This window comes from Balaenoptera physalus (assembly GCF_965194825.1).
Source record: "Balaenoptera physalus genome assembly, chromosome: 1".
Taxonomy (NCBI): Eukaryota; Metazoa; Chordata; class Mammalia; order Artiodactyla; family Balaenopteridae; genus Balaenoptera; species Balaenoptera physalus.
The window spans coordinates 77,942,775-77,965,525 of record NC_138882.1 but is presented as its reverse complement, the minus strand read 5'-3'; the positions used below and the strand labels follow the sequence as shown (position 1 = coordinate 77,965,525).

The 22,751-nt window shown below is 36.5% G+C and overlaps 1 protein-coding gene across 7 annotated transcripts in view; it reads left to right on the top strand.

Annotated features, from left to right (window-relative positions):
* ATF6 (activating transcription factor 6) overlaps positions 1–22,751 on the top strand; it is a 226,037-nt gene that overhangs the window by 44,974 nt on the left and 158,312 nt on the right. For 5 of the 7 annotated variants that reach the window (XM_082469316.1, XM_082469318.1, XM_082469315.1 and 2 more), the window contains 3 exons: positions 2,648–2,833; positions 3,769–3,860; positions 10,653–10,691. In XM_082469316.1, coding sequence (XP_082325442.1) covers positions 2,648–2,833; positions 3,769–3,860; positions 10,653–10,691 — 317 coding nt within the window. The remainder of the gene's footprint in view (positions 1–2,647; positions 2,834–3,768; positions 3,861–10,652; positions 10,692–22,751) is intronic. The other 2 variants (XM_082469317.1, XM_082469321.1) reach the window with 1 other exon arrangement.

Genomic DNA, 22,751 nt, shown 5'->3' with positions numbered 1-22,751 from the left:
CTCTAGTTGCGGCGAGCGGGGGCCACCCTCCACCGCGGTGCGCGGGCCTCTCACTTCATTGCGGTCGTGGTCTCTCTTGTTGTGGAGCACAAGCTCCAGACGCGCAGGCTCAGCAGTTGTGGCTCACGGGCCCAGTTGCTCCGTGGCATGTGGGATCCTCCCAGACCAGGGCTCGAACCCGTGTCCCCTGCATCGGCAGGCAGATTCTCAACCACTGCGCCACCAGGGAAGCCCTAAATATTATTTATTTAGATAGCTGAAGACAGCTTGCTGAAATGTAAAGTTGGAACTCTGTGTTTGGTGATTCCTGTGGATTTTATATATTTTTACTGTATTTATCCTTTGTATTTGTTGGTAATATTGAGTATTTACTGCATTTTCAGAGCTATTGTATCTTTTTCTATGGGAAGAAATGAATATTTGGCCACAGGTGGTTTTCATTTTTTTAGTATGAGGCATGTGCATTGACAGCCTTTGAAACTTTATGCTGTATAATATGCAGGTGCTTTTATTGTTTACAGAAATCCCTAATCCTTGTTTGAAATTTATTAAATGGTGTGCCATCTGTAAGCCTTCCTAAATTCCGTACATTAATTAGCCTTTAAAGTAAGGTTACCTTTTATCTAACTTTTAGTATAAACTCTTCCATCTGGGAACCTTCTCTTTTATGTGTTTGTTCAGCGTTCTGTGTACTTAAGCACTCTAGTATTAAGTATTAATTATGGACACTGGCATTCTAAGTAACAATGAAGATCACTGAGAGTAACAGTAGTTTGAACAAAGTGGCATTGTCCAGAGAATAGTTTGAAATTGATGAATAATCAATCCATCGTGGCTTTGCCACCTCTGTTTGTGTGTGTGTGTGCGCACGTGTGTGTGTGCGCACGTGTGTGTGTGTCTGTGTGTGTGTTTAGCATTACTGAAGAGTGGGATAGTTATTCCACAGGGACACTTTGTAAATTTTGTAGATGGTTATATAAGTCAGCATTGTTGTGAAGTTTCAGTTAAAAAAGAAAAAAAAAAGGAAAAAATACTCTTCTTGACATCTCATATAATGTTTCTTTTCCTTGTGGATTCTGATTGCTTGGTTAGCTTTGGTATACCTCTGTTTCTAGCAATGTAGTATGGGGTGGGAATTGTGTTGTTATTTCAAAAGAAATCAGTATTAAATTATTTAATTTTATTTACCAATCTGAGTAAGCGTTATTAAACACCCACAGTAAAATGTTTATTTTTTTAAAGTCCTTTACAAAACAGAGAACTCAGTAATTCAGTCATCTGTATTCTTACAATAATAAATTTAATATTATTTGGTGCTTTTTATGGACTTTTGCTACCTCACCATCTCTCCCAAATAAATTAGACTAAAATTAAAACAAATAGGTTCCACACCTTAGTTTAGAAAATATGACAAAAATAATTTTGCTCAGTAAGTTTTGATTATGGTAGCTATTGTGGGTCATATTACATGGTTTTGGTTTCCAGGGTATAAAATCTAGGTGGAGAGAGAGAGAGTCAACATTTTTGAAACAGTTGAGACCATTGGAGTGTCCAGGTGTATCTTCCAAATTATAAGGGCATAAGAAATTCAGACAATATAAAAACTCCGAGTGGTTTATCATATTTAGAGTTCGGATGGTCCTTAATATTAGCTTAGTAGAGGAGACAGCATTCCAAATTGGAACAAACAGTATGAATAAAGGAACGAGTTAGGTGTGTATGAAGATCATGGAGTAGCCTTAAATGTTAAGATTGGAGGGTGTGGTGTGAATAGTTGTGGGGTTAGAGAAGTAGGGGGTGGTCACATTATGGAAGATTTTGAAAGCAAAGGTGGGTAGCTAGAATGCCTGACTAGCTTGCTTTTGCAATGGAATAGCAAGATTAAAATGTTTTTAGGGGAAGGAAGTTATCTTAGAAATGGTAGACAGAAGGAGCCTGAAGCCAATTAAAGTAGTTAGGAGGCTATTGTAGTAGTCTAGAGATGAGTTAATGAGTGCCTGCATTAGGAGAATGGCAGTGGAAACAGAAAGGAATGACTGAGAGACACTTTCACTGGAAGAAACTTGGTCATTAGTATATCCTCAGTACATATTTAGTGAGTAAATGGGAGGTTGAGAGAGGGAGTAAATTTAGACAATGAAAGAAAAATAGGTTACTGGTCACATCTTCCATTATATCCTGAGAAATACTTACCACTGATATAAAATGAATAGATTTAAAAAAAATAGAGGGAGATAATGAGTTCAGTTTGCACATAGTGAATTTCAAGTGATGGTAACTCTACAGGTAGAAGTGGCCTTATAAGTAATTGGATATATGGTTCTGAAAAATAGTCAATTAATTCAGGGCCTGCGATATAGATTGAAGGTGTATGTATATATACATACATATATATGTAGTGTTTCTAAAGGGAAAATTGGAAGATCAATAAATAAGCCTTAGAAAACACCAGAAGAAAACATTTAACAGGTTTTAGAAGGCCTTACTTAATCATTTGATTTCAATTTACTTAGTTTGAGTAGTATTTTTTAAAACAACCAGTAACCTGTGTTTTGAACAATTTGTTTAAAGATAATTGTAAAAATCAGTATATTCTTAACTGATCTGATCCTAAAATCCAAATATTTTGATTCATAACTTTTCCTAGATTGCTGTGCTAAGGAGACAGCAACGTATGATAAAAAATCGAGAGTCAGCTTGTCAGTCCCGCAAGAAGAAGAAAGAATACATGCTAGGGTTAGAGGCAAGGTTAAAGGCTGCCCTTCTGGAGAATGAGAAGCTGAAGAAAGAGAACGGATCCCTGAAGCGGCAGCTGGATGAAGTTGTGTCAGAGGTGAGTGATGGTAGTGATAGAGCCAGGATAATGGGTTAAAGTGTTCTTTTTTTCTGATAAATCAATTGGAAATTTTACATTTTAAATTAAATTGTGTAAAATAATAGTACTAGGGAAGGGCAGGCACAGTAAACCCCAAAACATTTGTAGTAAGGATAAAGTATTGGAAAGAGGAGGTTTTGAATTGTACCTCACAAGCTGTACACAAAAGTTGTCTCCTTTTCCTGGGTTTCTCCTCACTTATTACCATAGCACTCTCTTGTTTTTTTTTTTTTTTTTGACTAAATGAATCACATTGAGGCTCCTAAATAGTCCCACTAGGTCGTCCCTTTTAAAGAAGAAAACAATACAAAATAAAAAATTGTTAATGTTTTCTTGGTCTACATGCCCACTATTATGTTTTCTGTTTTGTTGCCATGCTGGTCCCAACAAGGTTAATCTTCTCCTCAGTTCTGTTGATGAAATCTGCTGCTTTCAGGATTTCCTACTGCATTGCTGTCCTGAACCAAATTGATGCCTCTGCCTACTGAGTGGGGCTTCTTATATTGCTCTTTCTGTCTTTCCTTGAGCGTATGGGAATGTTCCATTATGTTACTGAAAACAATGATTTAATAGGGAGACAAACCACAGAAGTATCTTAGGATTCTTTGAAGATCCATAAAATTATAAAAATTGTTGAATTCTTTCCTTTTGGGTGAGGATGCCTCTGCCACAGTGTGGCTGCTATGTTTCTTCTCTCCTGCTACTCTCCTTTTCTCTCTCTCTGGAAGGTTCTGCTCTAGTCTTTTGAAAAGTACTATTTCCTCACATTTGCGTTTTGTTTTTTTGTTTAAGTATTCACATAACTGGTGAAGAGGAGAGTTGTTGTCTTAGATGTTGCTTTTTGTGAGATGGATGTGTAGTTCAATTGTATTTAATATGGTCCTTTTCTTTAGAACCAGAGGCTTAAAGTTCCCAGTCCAAAGCGAAGAGCTATCTGTGTGATGATAGTTTTGGCATTTGTAATACTGAACTATGGACCCATGAGGTAAGTGTATAGATATTTATTTTGGATACTAATGCTAAAAATTTAAATTCTTGTTATTATTCTAGCTCTAGTCATAAGCTAGGGAAAAATGGATTTGTTTTGTTCTTCTCAAAGACAAGAAGGGAGAAGAAAGATTGGTTCCTCCTCCTTGTTCTTCACCTAGGTCTGGCAGAAAGTTCATGTTTTTCTTTTTTTTTTTTTTAATAAATTTATTTATTTATTTATTTATTTTGGCTATATTGGGTCTTCGTTTCCGTGCGAGGGCTTTCTCTAGTTGCGGCAAGCGGGGGCCACTCTTCATCGCGATGCGCGGGCCTCTCACTGTCACGGCCTCTCCCGTTGCGGAGCACAGGCTCCAGACGCGCAGGCTCAGTAGTTGTGGCTCACGGGCCTCGCCGCTCCGCGGCATGTGGGATCTTCCCGGACCAGGGCACGAACCCGTGTTCCCTGCATTGGCAGGCGGACTCTTAACCACTGCGCCACCAGGGAAGCCCAAGTTCATATTTTTTAATGATGAAAGCCTTAAGTTATTCAACAGATCACTGATGAAGCAAAATAATGAACTGATTAAGAACATGGGCATTGAAATTAGACTGCCTGAGTTCAAATCCTATCTCCTCCACTTAGTAACTTTGTTGTCTTAGGCAAGTTACTTAATCTCTCTATGCCTCAGTTACTTACTTTTAAAATGTGTTTATAAGAATAATATTACCTACCTCAATACTATGATACTTGAGTATCAGAGATTATAAGGCACTTGGGTGGCTTCCTCCCTAGCTATAAAATAAGTAGGTAGAGCAATAATTCTCAGTTTCTTCTTTAGTAGATTTGGAATGGGAATCAGTATAAATATTTTAAGCCTCTAGCTGAACTTGGTTCAGGTTTTCAGCTAAATCACAACTGAGAAATGCTGCTTTTGTGTTGGAGTCATAGAATACTAGAATTCAAAGGGATCTTAGAAATCGTCTTTTTCAGACTCCCACTAACCATGGCACACTCAACACATGAACAAAATTAGCATCCTACGTGTTGGAGAGTCAAGAGTAGTTGGACAGGGGCTGTGCCTTTAAAGATCTCGTGATCCAGCTGGAGGAGAGACATGTAAAAGGATGACTACAGGATAATGTGATGAATGTCATAACATCAGTATGAACAAAGTACTAAAAGAATATAAATGAAAATATGGATTCCTTGAGGAGAAGGTTCATGTCATATTGATAGATGCTCAAAACATTTTTTTGTTGAATGACAGAATGGTAAGGGACATCCCATAGAGGAAGCTGAATCTTAAAGTGTGATGACAGTGTGTCAGGTGGAAAGTATGGGAAAGGCATGCCAAGCAGAGGGAGCAGCTATCTGATAAAAGGCACAATTATGAAATGGCCTGACATTTTCAGGAAAAAAATGAAAAATTCAGTACATTTTTATATATGTGGAAGTGTGTATGAGGAAATATGGCTAGCAGTATAAGTGGGGGCCAGATAATGAAGGGCCTTGTATGCTGCTATATACAGTGCTACTATAAACCAGGCATTCCTGAGTTTTTAGGCAGAGGTTAACAATCAGTTTTGTATCTTAGGAAGATGACTCTGAGGGTGATAGTGAGAATGGATTGGATGGAGGAGAAACTATTGGCAGAGACAGCATTAGGAGGCTGTTGGTGTATTTAAGGTAATAGATGAGAGCCTGAACTTAGACTATGGTGATGGAAAAGATGGACCATCTCAGGGTACATCTCTGAGATAGACTCTGTGGGATTTGATGACGAATACAATGTGGAACATGAGGAAGAAAAGAGAGAAATTAAACATAATTCCAAAATTTCTATCTTGAGGGACTGAATGGTGATGCTGTAATATGAGGTAGCCAACATAGAAAGATGAATAGTTTTATGATGGAAGACAATGGTTTTATTAGTAGTATGGGAAATTTGAGATAGTGACTAGATATTGGGAATTACCATGATAGATAGGTAGACAGACAAACAGAGATGTTAGTGGAATAGCTGAGATTATCCAAGGAGAAAAATAGAGGAAGAAGAGTAATAAGAATCTGAGGGAATCAGCATGAGCAGTAGATTGACTCAGGAAAAGAAACTTAGAGTGAATAGGGTTAGGGACAGAATGAGAAGAGAATGGTTTTCTGAAGCTAAGGATGAAAAGAGTTTCAAGAGGGGCTTGAGCAGTGATATCACATGCTGAGGGCTTGAGAGAGGCAGAACACTGAGACAGGAACATTGAATTTGGTAATTAGCAGGTCAGTAGTAATCTTGGAAAGCAGATTTATTAGGGATAGGAGCGAAATCTATATTAAAATTAGTTGAGAACTGAAAGTTGTAAGTTGAATAATCTCTTTTTTATTAATAAAATTTTTTATTATGAAGATTTTCAAACAGAGAAATTAGAGAGAAATAGTATAATGACCCCCTTTTTCATATGTTTGATGGCCAAACTAGGTCACTCCCATTTTATTCCTATGTAGTTGGTTTCTAAAAAATAAAATATAGATCTCGTATTGGACTTTTGTTATTGTTTGGTGTTAGCACAATTCCCCAGAGCATTTGATATCTCATCATGGAGCCCCAGAGACCTATCTACTTTTTAATTAGTTCACTAAGGCAACTCAGTGAAAAGAAGTCATAATTCTGAGTTGACTTATTTTTGAAAGTTCACACTACATTAGACAAGTTACATAGAATATGCTGAAGAGATACCTGGAGTAAGCATTTGAATTATTAAAAAATTATTTTACTACTTTATTCATTATTTACTCTTGACATTTTACCCATATTTTTCATATTAAAATTATTTTGTCATTTTAATTTTTGTATTTGAGGACTGGGACTTCTTTATTCATGAAGATCTATCTCTTGATTAATAAAGGAGAAAAGAGACATGCTAATCAAAACTTTGTCATCCTGACTTAGGAACTTGAATATAATTAAATTCCTTGAATAAAGTGAATCAGATTACTGTGGAGTGAATATAGAGTCACCAACAGCTCTCAAAATGAAGCGTTTTATACTGGGACCCTCAGTACCAGAGGGGGCTTCATGGGTGTAGGCCATTTGTTAGAACTTCTCCAGCTACACTCATTTCTTCCTTTCAAAGTCTCTTTTATATAATGACTTTTCCACTGACTTTCCTCTGTGACTTTTGCCACAGCCATTGAGGATAACAGAGCCATAGGTTTCAATTATTATCTTATATTTAAATACCAGTTTTTAAAGGTGACCATTAGTAGTTATACCCTGAAGATTCTTCTATTCTAGTATACTATATAATTTAGTTATTTATTTTCTTTATTTCCTTGCAGAGATTTTCATCTCTTTTTTTGTTTTACAGTGCTTAGAACAGTGCCTGGCACATAGTGGTCTCTCAATAAATATTTGTGGTATGAATGAATATGTTCCCCCCTACCCCCACCCCCCATTAGTAGTAAGTTATTTATTTATTTATTTTTTTTTAAGGAATTCCTTTATTTTTTTTTTATTATTTATTTATTTATTTATTTTTGGCTGTGTTGGGTCTTCGTTTCTGTGCAAGGGCTTTCTCTAGTTGCGGCAAGCGGGGGCCACCCCTCATCGCGGTGCACGGGCCTCTCACTATCGCGGCCTCTCGTTGCGGAGCACAAGCTCCAGATGCGCAGGCTCAGTAGCTGTGGCCCACGGGCCCAGTTGCTCCTTGGCATGTGGGATCTTCCCAGACCAGGGCTCGAACCCGTGTCCCCTGCATTAGCAGGCAGACTCGCAACCACTGCGCCACCAGGGAAGCCCAGTAAGTTATTTTTTGATAAGTCTTTAGCTAGTTGTATTTCTCTTTTAAAAGGATTACTTGTAGTCTTGACCAAAAAATCTTTTCTTTTGGTATGAGTTGCTATAAACCTACTTGCATGTATTAAACATGTATCTAGTGTTTATTGACAAGTAACCTGCTTGCCATACTCTGCATATATTTACTAATTCCTATTTTTGTATGTTTATGTACACCATTCCTAAACTGAAAGAACTTCCTTCTGTCTTTCAACTTATGTGTTTTAGTCTCGCCCCACTGACATTCTTGATATTGCTTTATTCAACTGCTTCTCACCAGTTATCAATTTGTTACATTTTCTTCCACTTGTTGAAGTTGTGCTTTGTGCTGTTATTGTTTCTTATGCATATTTTGCCACAGGTATAAGGTCTTAGATCATGTTGTCTAGTTCTTTAATTTTGTCCTGTAGAGACAAGACAGTGTTCATCCCAGAGGAGATACACAGTTATGTGTGTTCATTTGCTATTTCTCAAAAGCTGTGTGCTTTTAGTTCCTCATTTCTTATCTAGGCTATATGAGGTACTCATTATTTATTCAGTCAGACATACAGCAAATATTTTTAGAGGACTATTGTTTACCAGGTACTGAGCAAGGAGCCAGGAATGCAAACGTGAATAAAAGTCTAGTAAGAGAAGCACATATGTAAACAACTGTAGTATGAAAAAGAATTATGTAGATGTTGTATAAAGGTAGGGGCATATTCTTTTTTTTTTAATATATATATATATTTAAAAGTATTTATTTATTTATTTGGTTGCACCGGGTCTTAGTTGCAGCAGGCGGGCTCCTTAGTTGCGGCAGGCGGGCTCCGTAGTTGCGGCGCGTGGGCTCCTTAGTTGTGGCATGCGAACTCTTAGTTGCGGTATGCATGTGGGATCTAGTTCCCTGGCCAGGGATCGAACCCAGACCCACTGCATTGGGAACGCAGAGTCTTATCCACTGCACCACCAGGGAATTCCCAATAGGGGCATATTGTTGAAGGAACATCAGTGACTCTGATGATGGTAGTCACAGAGGCTTTATGGAGTAGCATTTGATGAATGAATAAAGAGAATGGAATTATGCTGCAGGAAGTGAGGATGGTATTGGGGACGTCTTGCTGTGAAAGCCCTCATAAGTCAACAGAGATTTGAAAAATAAGACAGGAACAAAAATTTTTAATGAATTAATGATCTTCACTGATGCTGAGGTGACGGGTGTATCACGGGTTGGGTCTTATTTCCATGAGCAAGTAGATTGATCCATTATGGATGGAGGAGATAATGGTCTCAATTTATTAATAAAGGTTTGTGTTTAAAAAAATTAGATGGACAGTACAAAAAGGAGAATTAAGAATGGGAGAAAGTTTAAATACTTGAAAATACTGAGCAACAACCTAAGGAAATCTGTGTCTGTCTCTGTGTGAAGGCTTTAGGAACAGAAAGCCAAGAAGTAGTGGGAATATTAGGAACTGTTCAGATTTTAAAAACATGTTAAAAGGTTTAGATTGAAGAAAAACAACAAAGAGAAGAGCTAGAAGGAATGAAGAAATATTAAAATGTCTTAACAAGTTGGAATATCTCCAGATACCAAGAAGGAAATAGGAAAGAAACTGGCTATGAAACTCATAAAAAGCAGGAACTATTTCTTCTGGAGAAAATTTGGCACAGTGAAATATCAAAGCTCAGAGAGCAACAATGTTTGAAAGACTGAAATCTATCCCTGAACCAAATGTTGGGAATGGAGATGTTGCATCGTGTATATTATTCAGAAGCATTTCTTAATTGACCTCATTGTTTGCAGTCTTTTCACTGCAAAACCAATGATCTTCTCAGACCTGGGAATCTGCCAGAGGAGCGGGAAATCCCCAGTTGAACCTTATTAGTACCACCTGGAAGATATTTATTGAACAACTTTCACATCCGTGGCCTTGAATATCTATAAAGCAAGCATTATTATGTTTTAATTGGTGCAGAAACTGCATAGGCTTTTAAATAATAGATTGTGAGTTCTAACTCAGCTTTTCTCAGGTACTACAAAACTAAGTCTGGCCAGACAAATAGACATTTTAATCAGAGATTTTGAAAGCATTTTAAATTTAGGAAGCTAAACTCTTTCAGAAGAGATCACATTACCATAGTAGTGTTGTTAATGTTGTTTCAGATGTTCAATGTAGAATTGAACTTTTGTGCCTTACTGGTATGGGTCCAAGTGAGAAAATATATAACACACATTTGCCAAATATAGGTATGCCTTAAGAAACATTTCCTGAAGGCACTTGGTGATGAAATGTAAATACATCTTACATCTAAAGTAAGAGTTTTGTCAAAGTAATGTGTAGCAAAACTGACTAGTTTGGAGAGTTTGGGGTTACTGAATAGTCATCGCACAGAAAAAGAAAATAAACTAAGTAGACTTAAAAGGGTTAATTTTTCTGACCTTATTGATATTGTGTGGATGGTAAAGAAGGCATCTAGCTATTTTTGGCACAGGATTCAAAGAACTGGCCTACTCTGGGTGGTCTATAAAAATAGTAACTCTAGGCAGCAGGGAATGGCTTAACAGGACAAATGTGAATTGGTAGGAAACCCTCTTCTTACTTACTACTCATTGGGGTTGATTCTATGATCATTAGTCGCATTTTATAGTTGTAGAACCTGAAATTTAACCCAGATCTCTTTTTAAGAAATGATCATTGAAAACTCTGCCTTTTCTACTAAACCATAAAGCATTTTTTTTTCCTACCATTCTTCAAGAAACCTTAAGGACTTCTGTTTTTGGCAGTATGGTGGGCTAGAGGTACAGAAAAACTTTGCATTGTAGTACACCGGAAAATGCTGGATTAAAAAACAAATCAAAACTCTTTTATTTCATGGCTGAACTGAGGAAAAGGAAGCACTTCTCAGAGGCGAGAATATTAAGGTAACATAAATCCATAATGGTAAGGTAACATTGGAAGTGGTGCTTGTCCTAGAGTTATTTCCTCATCCTTTTGTCCTAGCATCTGGGAAGAGGAAAGAAAGCTCTGGATCCAAACAAGGTGAGAAGTCACAACTGAAGCCCTCCTACCCCCACCCAAATAAAGCTGGAACTTCCAAAGACTGACATTCTTGGTTGCTAAAAGAGAAAAAAGTAGATTGCCATACCACATAGGGAGAGTGTTGGTAAGTACCTATCTTGGTATTGGCTTTGAGTAGAGTAGAAACAAAGAAAGAATTTTCTCTTTACCGCAAGCCTTAACTCATGCAGTTTGAGCCTGAATTTACACTACTTGTGTGGCCCCCAAAAAAACCAAGACAAAAATTTAGTTTAAGCAGTCCTGTGTTGGTGGTACTGCTAGTCTCCTGGCAGGATCAAATGTAAATCCTTCTCAGAGAAAGGCACTTTAAACAGACATCTAAAAAATTGCCAAAGGTAGGGTTCCAACTGAACATGAATCCACATCCTCTCACCTCCCCCAAATTATTAAACACACCAGGAAACAGGCCACCATGAATAAGAGTTAGAGGAAATAAACTGCAGAATAAAACTCTGAAAGACTACAGATATTTGAATTAACAGACACTAGAGGTAAAATAAATATGTTAAATAAAAGAGGGAATTGAAGTATGACGAAAGAACAAAAGACTGTAAGAATTATTCAGGACATTTTGAAAAAAAATCTGGAAATGTGATAATTAAAAAGTTGACATTAGAAAAACAATGCACAGGTTAAAACAAAAAATTAGGCACATTTGAAGAAAGAAATAGTAAATGGGAAGATGGATCTGAAGAAATTATACAGAATGTAACACAGAGAGACATAGAGATGGAAAACTTGAGAGATATTAAGAGATGCTACCATAACTATGGGGTTACACTACAGTAACTTAGTAATCAAAGTAACATCACTAGTCATGAGACATACTGACATCTTGTACCTCCTGATGTGATGCACTGAAAAGGGCACAACATCACTTCTGTGACGTTCTTGCCAAAATGGCATAACCTGGGTTTTACCAGGAAGAAATATCAGATAAAGCCAGATTGAGGGGGACATTAAAATATTTTTGTAATCTTCAAAAGTGTCAAGATTTTAAGGAAGAAGGAAAATAACCTCAAAGAAGAATTTGAGATATAGAAATGAAGAGCCAACAACAACAAAAATAATAAATGTGAATGAAACTTTTAAAAAAGTTGATGGTATAAAACATTAACAATGTCTAGTTTGTAAGGTTAAAACAAATAAAGATGGAAGTATAGTATTCCCCCCTTACCCTTGGGGGATATATTCCAAGACCACATGGATGCCTTGGAATCATGGATGGTATCAAACCCTATATATACTATGTTTTTTCTATACGTACATACCCATGATAAAGTTTAATTTATAGATTAGTCACAGTAAGAGGTTAACAACAGTAACTAGTAATAAAATAGAACAATTATAACAATATACTGTAATAAAAGTTATGTGAATGTGACCTCTTTCTCTCTCAAAATAGCTTATGGTACAAATTTAATGTCTTTTCCATCTTAACTAAGCACTTACACACTGTGGCCATAACTTCTGCAGCTTGAGATGTGATGACAAAAGTAGTACGAATTTCTTTTTCCTTCTTCACAATTTCATGGATAGAAAATTTGTTCTTACCGTAGATCTTAGCAACCTCAGCATATGATTTTTTTCCTTTCCATATTAAGTAGAGAACTTTACCTTTTCACTTAAAGGAAGCACTTTACGGCTTTGGCATATACAGATTGCCAGCATCACTACTCTTGCACTTTGGGGCCATTATTAAGTAAAATAAGGGTTACTTGAACACAAACACTGCAATACTGATACTGCGACAGTTGACCTAGTAACTGAGATGGCTGCTAAGTGACTAAACCAGTGGGATACACTAAACAAAGGGATGATTGACGTCTTGAAAGGGCGGGACTGAGCAGGACAGTGCGAGACTTCATCATGCTACTCAGAATAGTGCACAATTTAAAATTTATGAATTGTTTACTTCCGGAATTTTTCATTTAATATTTTTAGTATGTGGTTGATCGCAGGTAAATGAAACCGCGGAAAGTGATACCACAGGTAAAGGGGGACTACTATAATTTCTGGACAATAACATCTGATACATTGTGAGGGGTGTGACTGAACTTAAAGCACTCAAAGTTTCTATTGTTTGGGAAGTAGGTAAAGATAATGACTATGTTTAGACTTGTTAAATTAATTGGCATTTTAAAGTTTTGAGAGGTAACATCTAACAAAATATAATTAGAATATATCATTTCAAAATCTATTAGAAGTAGTATTGTGGAATGAGGTGTTCAGATTCAGTCAAAAAGATGGCATGAATAGAGAAATAAAGAAACAGCTAGATTATGAAAGCACAAAATATTGTAGTAGAAATGAATCTAGAATATTATCTGTAATCACAATAAATGGAAATGTACTGAACTGTGCATTTAGAAGGCAAAGATTGTCAGACTGGATGCGGGAGAAAAGCAAAATTCAACTTCATGCTGTTTATAAGAGAAACACCTAAAAGCATAAAGCTACAGAAAAGTAGAAGATCAAAGGATGGAAAAGCAAACAGTAGCTAAAAGAAAGCTGGAGTTACTCTCTTAATATCAGATACATATACTTTAAGGAGAAAAGTATTATTAGACCTAGTCACTACATGCTGATTTAAAAGTATAGTTTATCAGGAAGATATAATAATTCTAAATTAGTATGTTCCTAATAATATAGCTTGGAAACGATAACTGATGGACCTACAGGAGAAAATTGACATTCTGCTGCCATAGTGGGAAATTTTAGCATACCTCTCTCAGTAATTGATAGACCACATAGACAAGAAAATCTGCAAGGATACAGAAGATTTGATTATTGTCATTATTAAATTTGATCTAGTGGCTGTATGTATATATAGCATCTATCAACACATAGTTTTCCAACCATATATGAAAGTGTTAAAAATTAATCTGTACTAGGTCATAAAGGAAATATCAGCAAGTTTCAAAAACTAACATGGACTACATTTACTGTCAGTGCAGTTAAGCTAGAAATCAATAACAAAAAGATGTAGATGAAACTAAGAACTCCAATACTACTAAAAATTAAAAGGCGTAGTTCTAAATAACCCATAGATCAAAGAAGTCATAATGAAATTTGGTTTTAAATTATGGTATTAAAATGCTATTTATCAGACCTTGTAGAAAGTACCATACTGTGTGGGAAAAGCAAATTGCAGAAAAATATGTACAATATGATTACATTTATAGAAAGTTCAAATCAGAAAAACTGTACATTATGAATGCATGTGCATAAATGGTATAGCTATAAAGAAAAGCAAGGGAATTGTTATTACAGATTTCAAGTGGCATTGAGCAAGTTCAGCTCACCCCTAGGCTGGGCTAAGTATTTCTTGGTGTTCCCAAATTATCCTGTATACATATAATAGAATGTATCATATTTTACTAATTATTTGTTGGTGTATCTGTCTTCATCACTATAGACTCCTTTTTCCTTTTTTTTTTTTTTTTTTAATTCTTAGTGGTGCTTACTTTATTGAGATTCCACAGTTTCCCATGGACCATTCTTTTTTTTTTTTGGCCTCACTGAGTAGCTTGTGGGATCTTAGTTCCCTAATGAAGGATCGAACCTGGACCCTGGCAGTGAAAGTGCTGAGTCCTAACCACTGGACTGCCACGGAATTCCCTCCTTTTTTTTTTTTGAGAATAGAAGTTCTGCCTTATTCCTTTTTTTATATATTCTCAGCATCTAGCATAGTGTATGTAGTACATGGTAGACACATGTTGCACTGAATTGCAAAGGTTTTTGTCATGGTGACAGAGAGGGAAGGGCATTCCAGGCAGAGGCAATATTCTGAACAAATGCTTAGAGAGGTGAAAGAAGATGGCTTTTACCCACAGTAAGAAGCAGTCACGGATGGCTAGAGCTTACCTTGCTTTTAGATTGAGCTTGACGTGTTGTAGCTACTTGATAAATATTTGTTGGATGATCGTTGAGTGACTAAATGAATGAATGATTGAATGTTAATGAGCGTAGAATGTATGGTGGGGAATGGTAAACAATTGGGCTGAAAGGGTAGGCTGTGTTCAGGTCACATAGGCCATCATGTTCACTGTAAAGGAGAACAGCATGAAACAGTGACTAGTGCAAGGAAATGTCATAGTGAGCACCAAGTAATGTGGTGTATGTTGTGAGTGTCGTACTGAGAAGAGGGAGATAAATGGAGAGAGTTATTATAAGGAAAGACTTCACAGAGGAAAGTAAAATTAAAGATTTATAAGGAGAGAAGGAGAGAAGGACATTCCAAGGGAAGTGTATGACACATGACAGTAACCAAGGTATAATACAGAAATGGAAGAGAAGTTGTCCCCCCTCTTAAAAGAATAAAAATGGCAAAAAAAAATTTTTTTTGAGTCCTGGGCCTCTTATGACTGGTTCCATTTTCTTTTTTTTTTTAAATTTAATTTAATTTAATTTTTTATACAGCAGGTTCTTATTCGTTATCTATTTTATACATATTAGTGTGTATATGTCAATCCCAATCTACCAATTCATCACACCTCCCCCACTCCCCCCACCCCCCACCGCTTTCCCCCCTTGGTGTCCATACGTTTGTGCTCTACATCTGTGTCTCTATTTCTGCCTTGCAAACTGGTTCATCTGTACCATTTTTCTAGGTTCCACATATATGCGTTAATATACGATATTTGTTTTTCTCTTTCCGACTTACTTCACTCTGTATGACTGGTTCCATTTTCTTTATGTTTTTCTGATTGTACATTTTCTAAGATAACCTTAATTTTCATAGTTGTTCTCTTTATCTCATTACTACTACTTTCTGCACTATAAATGTAGTTTCTTCTAGTCATTTTTCAGACACTAAACCTTCTAACAGACGTTGAAATTGGATAGGGTACAGTATAAATTGTTATTACATTTAAATTTTATGAGGTTGAGAAAGATATTTTCTTTGTTAGGGAGAGGACTTAATCTTTAGAATTTCCTCCTCTTGGGTTCGTACTTCCTTAACGCAGTGGTCAAAGTTCATACCTGATGTTGTTCATACCAAAGGCATGGTTTTTCATTACTTCTCTATGCTGTGTTTCTGTTTGATTTGTAAGTTCTGTTGTTGTTTTAAGTTTGCACTTCATCACTATTTTGACATTAGGTAAGTTTAACTTGCTCCCAGACCCCAAGGATTGATGTAAATCTCAGACTTGTACAGATACCAAGGAAATACAGTGAGGTAGGGGAAATGAGCAGTGTTCATTTTAGACACTGGTAAAAATATTTCTTCGCAGAGGGAAGCTGAATTTATTTAAGAAATGAGGGGGAAATAAGGGAAGAAAAAGGGAAAATAGATTAATTTTGATAGAAAGAAAAGAATTTCTGAAAGATTCTGTTATCAACATAAAGTTTAACCAGCAACAAACTGTGTTAAAAATAATTTCTTCTTTATAAAACAGGGTGATTAAGAGCTAGTTGGAAAAACATCAGTCTAAATGCTACTTGCAATCTGTTGTTTATTATCAGCTTTGTTATGTTCTGAGTTTTGTTGACTGTTGAGTAATGGTAGGGCTACAGTTTTTATCATAGAAATTTGTCTGATGTTTTGCTAATTTTCTTTTTCTCCTTAACAGTTTGGATGACTTTTTGGTAAATTCTCTCATAGTGGTTTTCAACCTTTCCTGTACATAATCACTATGAAATCTTAAAAAGAGAGCTAACTGAGCCCTACCCCAAACCTATGGAATCTAGTGAGATGGGTCTAAATCATTTATTTTTATTTAAAAAATTTATTTATTCATTTATTTTATTTTTGGCTGCACTGGGTCTTCGTTGCCGTGCGCGGGCCTTCTCTAGTTGTGGCGAGTGGGGGCTACTCTCCATTGTGGTGCACGGGCTTCTCATTGCGGTGGCTTCTCTTGTTGTGGAGCATGGGCTCTAGGTGCACGGGCTTCAGTAGTTGTGGCACGTGGGCCCAGTAGTTGTGGCGCACGGGCTCAGTAGTTGTGGCACACGGGCTTAGTAGTTGCAGCACATGGGCTTAGTTGCTCCGTGGCATGTGGGATCTTCCCGGACCAGGGATCGAACCCATGTCCCCTGCATTGACAGGCGGATTCTTAACCACTGTGCCACCAGAGAAGTCCTTAAATCATTTATTTTTAAACAAAGTATTTTTCTTTAGGTGATATTGAGGTATGTCCAGGGTTGAAAACTACTGTGTATAGTCTTATATTTCTTTCTATATATTGACCCCTATGGTAATTGTAAGAGCACTTATCCATTAAATTAGAAGATGATATATATGAGAAATTTTATTAAATTTCTAGACAGACGCTTGTATAGTCATAGGTTTGTATTATATAATTGAGGAAATTTATGGACCTGTGTTTTGGACAGAACAGGAATCATTACAGAACCCTGTGAGAGGAACTTCTTCCTGGCACATAAGACTTCAGTATATAGATTCCTTTGTTACATTTTTCCCTTTCTACTATTTAAAAAGTCACTATAACCATTCTCCTTTTCTGCAAATAATAAGGCAACATCCCGAGGCGGTTTTAAATATATTAGGTGTTAAAAAAAATTAACAAGTGTTTGAAATTGATAATACTTTTCCCTTGTTTGTTCTGGTTGGGTGCTGTCCCCTCACAAGAACCAGAATCTTTACAGTTTGAGACATCAGACTTGGATGAGGAAGGGCAAATTGTACTATTTAAGGACCAGCTACTCTGTGGTTTTCTTATGAGACTGTGTTATAGGGGAAAGGTAACCACAGAGAATATGGTATTAAATTTGAGTGGACTGAAACTGGTTAGAAATAAAATGTCTCTAATTCCAATATTCTCCAAGTTTGTCAGCTTTTCATTATTTTTATAGGAAGAATTCTAGCTTTTTATCCTGAGATGAGCCTGTCCCTAAATCTGGCTTCAGTTTTTTTTCCTTATTCAATTGCTGAGCACACTTTGCTGCATGATATCACTATTGGCTGTAAGTTAAAAGTTACTGTATAATTTAAATGTCAGACTTCAAACCACCAAGTGTACATGGTTTTGTTCAGCCAGGTTTTTAAATGAAATCTAGTTCAAGTTTTTGGCTACAAGTACTTTCCACATTTATCAAAGTGACACATAAACTGAAGAAATACATCTAAATACCAGGTGCTATTGAATCTGGGATTGCAGAGAGGTAGCAGAGCTAAGGGCAGTTCTTTTCCCAAATAGTCTAATTTACTCATGTTCTTCAAAAAAGTATCTGCACAGAGTAATTGGTTCTCTTTTCTTCTAGCCCCTGTGGATTCCATCCTTTAAAAAAATGGCTTAGAGTCTATCAGTAGTGAAGAGCTGAGTTTTGAGGGCGTGGAAAATTCTGTTGATGATTTTCCTTAGTTTTGGCTTTCGTGTGAGTTATATATAGTGAGGCTTATGAGGAGGTATCACAGTGGCTTTATCATATATCACTTGGCTACCTTCCCCCTCAGACTTGATTTGTTACAGTGAAGGGAAGGGCAGTTGAAATCAGAAACATATATCCTTTGCTAACTTCCTTCTTTACCTTGAATAAGTCACTATGTCACTTTCAAAGATAAAAGGAGATAATGTGGTAACTTCTGCTGCTTCTGTCTTGTGAGAGGGCAACAGTGAGAGACTAGGGCAGATGAGAAAACTGTCAGAGTTTAAGTTGGTTACTTTGATATTTTCTTTAGACTACAAATCTTAGTTTAACATAAAACAAGGACCAGTGGATGGTTTGTCTGAAATAGCTTTCTCAAGCACCATTTTCAGTACTGAGCTGTGCAAAACATAAATAATAGAGGAATACACAGCTTTACTTTGTAATAAGTGAAGGTCTAGCCTAATATTAAGGTAGTATAAGATAACTTTGAAACTTTTGATTTTTCAAAATATATATGTAATTATCACTTCTAGGCAGTTTGCCTTTAATGTCTTATTTTCTCCAGATTTGACCTGTTCCGTCATTTCAGTAAGCATTTGAAACATATTTTAAGGGTTATTCTACAGATTGTTTTTAACAGAGTTATGGCTAGTATAGCATGAACTGTGTGTGCTGTGCATCTAGACTTCATGGTGTCTGTGTGTTGTGAACATAAGCTGGCATTGATGTCTTATGTTCCCAAGCAGTTTGTCACAATCCATGAGCTCTGAGGAGCTAATATTGGGGAATCACAGATACTCTGTATGCCTTATATGGCTTTCTATCTCAACTCTTTTACTGGAATTCTCAGTAAAACAGCATTACTTGCTTTCATTTTTCCTTCTCCCCCCTTTTTTTTTTTGTGTGATGTGAATTTGAAAATGAGAGATAAATGGAAATAAGACCGTTGGAAAAAAGAAGATGAATAAAAAAGTGAAGGCAGTTTCAAAATAATCTGGGTTTGGCTGTATGTTGATACATCCTGTGCTTGGTTGGTAAAGGTAGCAGTTTTTGTGTGTTTTGTTGTGTTAAGCTTTTACTTATCAAACATTTGCTCTGCACCAAGTACTAGTATAAGCACTTTATACAAAATCAATTCCTCCTTGAACTCTAAGGTAAGTGTTATTATCTCCATTTTACAAATGAGGAAACTGAAGTCACAGCTAACATTTGGCGGAGCTAGGATTCACAGTCTGCCTTTGGAGCCCTTGTGTTAATCATTAATAGAACAAGAGCGATGCATGCAGAGAAGAAGTTGGTGTTTACAGATAGAGGAGTTAGGACTCCATCCAGTAACTTTACCCGTTTTCCTAAAGCTTAAGATTGGATGTGAAAGGAGAAAATATATATTTTATGGGTTGATGGGATTGGTGGGAATATAATAGAAGAAATTGCACTCAAATTTACAGGCATCTTTTTGACATTGAGAATGAGCAGAGTGTGCCTTTCTCAAGTGAGAGGATACCAAAGAGTTGTTTGCACACAGACTTTTTATATTAAACATTGACTCATTGACTTCAGCAATTTGATAACTATAGTGTATTAGTTATTTATTGCTGTGTAGCAAACCACCCCAAAACTTAAAGGCTTAAAACAATAGCAGTCAGTTACTTTGCTGAAACATCTGCAGTTTGGGAAATTCAACATCTCAGTAGAAAAAGTGCTTCTTTGCTCCATGGAGTATCAACGGGGTTGGCTCAGGGTGGAGGACCTACTTTCGAGCTGGCTCACTCATCAGGCCAGCAGGTTGGTGCTGGCCTGAGCTGGGACCTGAGCCAGGGCTATTGGCTAGAGGGTCTCGGTTTTTCTTCATTTGGGCCTCTCCACAAGCTGCTTGGCCTTCCTCGGAGTATAGTGGCTGGGTTCCAAGACTGATCATCGCCTGTTAGAAGAGTGCTTGCTTTATAATTGTTCACTGAATGGATGAAAGAATCTCAGGTTGTTTTCTTGCTCTTGTTGGCTCACTTGGCAAACTGCCACTGTAAAGTACGTGTTTCTTCTCAGGGTCTGGTAATCCCTGGTTCTGAGAACTGCTATTTAGAGGATTTTTAAAAAAAAATCTCAACTATTGATCTATTTCTTCCTTCAGTCAAATTTCTGTTTCTAGTAAATTACCCCCATTTACTACAAGTCTGCAAAAATCATCTGTGAACCATTCAATAAACAGAGAAAAATAGCTTTTTTTAAGATTTGGAGAGCTCCCTTGGGAACTCCCTGTCTTTAGCCTCAGTTGCAATGAAAATTAACATAATTTCCTGTTCCTGGATCTGGAGATGGTATAATAATGAGTTTACCACCTGCTGTTCTTGAGTTGTGGGTTAGTTTCCCTAAAATAAAGATCTGGATTTTTTCTCCTGGCATGAGGCAGAATGTTACATAAAATTCATTTATCTGTTATTTAAAAAAAAAAAAAGAATGCCTTCTATGGGTTAAGCACTGTCCTCGAACAAAACAGGTCTCTGTACCTACAGAGACATCCAGACAGTAAACATAATAAGTGAAATAATAGAACAAAGGGATAAAATATAGTAGGGTAAATGGTTTTACAAGTGTGAGAGTGGTTGTTGGAATTGTAGTTTTAAATAGTGATCACTGTAGAGTAGACATTTGAACCAAGGCTTGAAGGTGATAAATAGCCATATGGATATGTGGAGGAAGAGCATTCCAGGCAGAGGGAACAAGCAGTACAAAGGTGCTAGGGTGGAAGTGTGCCTTGCATGTTCAAGGAAAAGCAAGGGGGTCAGTGTGGTTGGACTAAAGTGAGCAAGGGGGAGAGTAATAGGAGATGATGCCAGAGAAAAAACGGTGGAAGGAGGGGTTAAATTTAGTGAGGCCTTGGTCATTGTAAGGATTTGGGCTTTTACCATGATAGAAATGAAGAGCCATCTGAAGGTTTTGAGCAGAGGAGTGACATAGTAATCTGACCTAGATTTTAAAGCAATCATTCCAGTTGCTATGTTGAGAATAGCCTGAACCTGGCAGGCAGGAAGACAAGCTGTGCCACTAACTGCTGTGTCATCTGTGGGACACATAGCACTTTCCGATTTATAAAGCATGTTCGCATCCATCGTTTCATTTGAATCTTTGAAAAACCCTGTGAAATATTTATTTTTCCTATTTTACGTGTGAGGAATTGGAGGTTCAGTGAAGTTAACCGACTTTCCCAGAGCGACTCAACTGGGGAGTCTCATAGCCACACGTTGAATCCATATCTCTTGACTCCAAATTTTGTGTTCTTTCCTCTATTCCACATTAAAACCTGGGGATCTTCATGCTCTTTCCAGCTTAAAGTGATTTCACTTTTTCACGTGCAGTTCTCAGGGAGAGGAATAGCAGCATATGGATTTCTTTGGGGGATGGGAACCAGTAAGATTCCTACCTGCTGAGATGGCTTGAACTTAAAATTGACCAACTTGTACCATAAGGAAACAGGTTTGCAAAGGGAAGAATAGATTTGGAGGATTTGCCATTTTTTGTTCAGCTACTTGGTATGAACGTTGGGTATCTGAAATCATATCTTAAGGATTAAGTTGGCTTCATAATCTAAAACAGTTGTTGGCTTTTAGAATTTCATAAATGAAACAGTAAAGTAACAGTTCTTATAATACTTTTTCCAGACTTTTGGGGAAATTGAAATTACTTGTGTTTTATTAATCTGTGCTTTTCAGGCCCATTGACCCACAACATGAGCAAGGTTTATTGGTGTAATGATTATTCTAAGGCTTAAAACGGTTGTGATTCTTACAGGGTAGCATGTTTCTGGTCAGAGAGACTTCTATTTTAAAAAATATTTATTAGTTTATTTAAAATTACTGAATAGAATCTGATTTAAGCTAATTATGAAAAGTGATTAGATTGCCATATTAATACATGATCTATAAACAGTTAATCATTATACTAATTCTTATTGTGACTCTGAGTCATCTCCTTGTGTTCTTGGAAATTTATTTTTCCCAAAATTAACAAAAAGGGACATTGAATGATGTAAAACACTCATGCCAAGAATCTAAAAGTTCATATCAACAGTAATTTTCTCATACTCTTTTGTACATTTGGCCATTATAAGGACTGTCAAATTCCTTTCTTAATATTTGTGTTGTCCAAATTGTACTAAGACAGTCTTGAATTCTGGCAGTAAAATAAAGCTCCTTTATGTCTTTCAGATATTAATAAAAACAAGGGAAATGTAAATTTGCAGTTACTTAGATGGTTAAAATTAGTTTCTATAGGTCATTTCATAGATTCAAGCATATATAGTTGTTTTGAGCTGAATTGGACAGTCAGCTTCTCTGTAGTTTAGCTTAAGAGAAATTTCATTTCACTTTATTTAATTAATTTATTTTTTTAGAAATTTCATTTTAAGACTTCAAAAAAAATTTACAAGGAATTGGGACCAAATGACAACAACAACCAAAAACAAAAAAGTGAAAAACTTTAAAAGATTCTTTCTAAAATTTTTTAATATATTGCCTTTTCAAAATACATTCTGGCCCAATGGGTAGATAATAAAATTGAGACTTATAGACTGTTTGGATCCTTATTTTTGCCTCTTCTCTGACCCACTTCCTTGTTTAAAATGCTTTGTTGACTGTGTATAATAAAAGTGTTGTGAGGATCCTTTTTGTGGAGTCCATTGAATGAGATCTG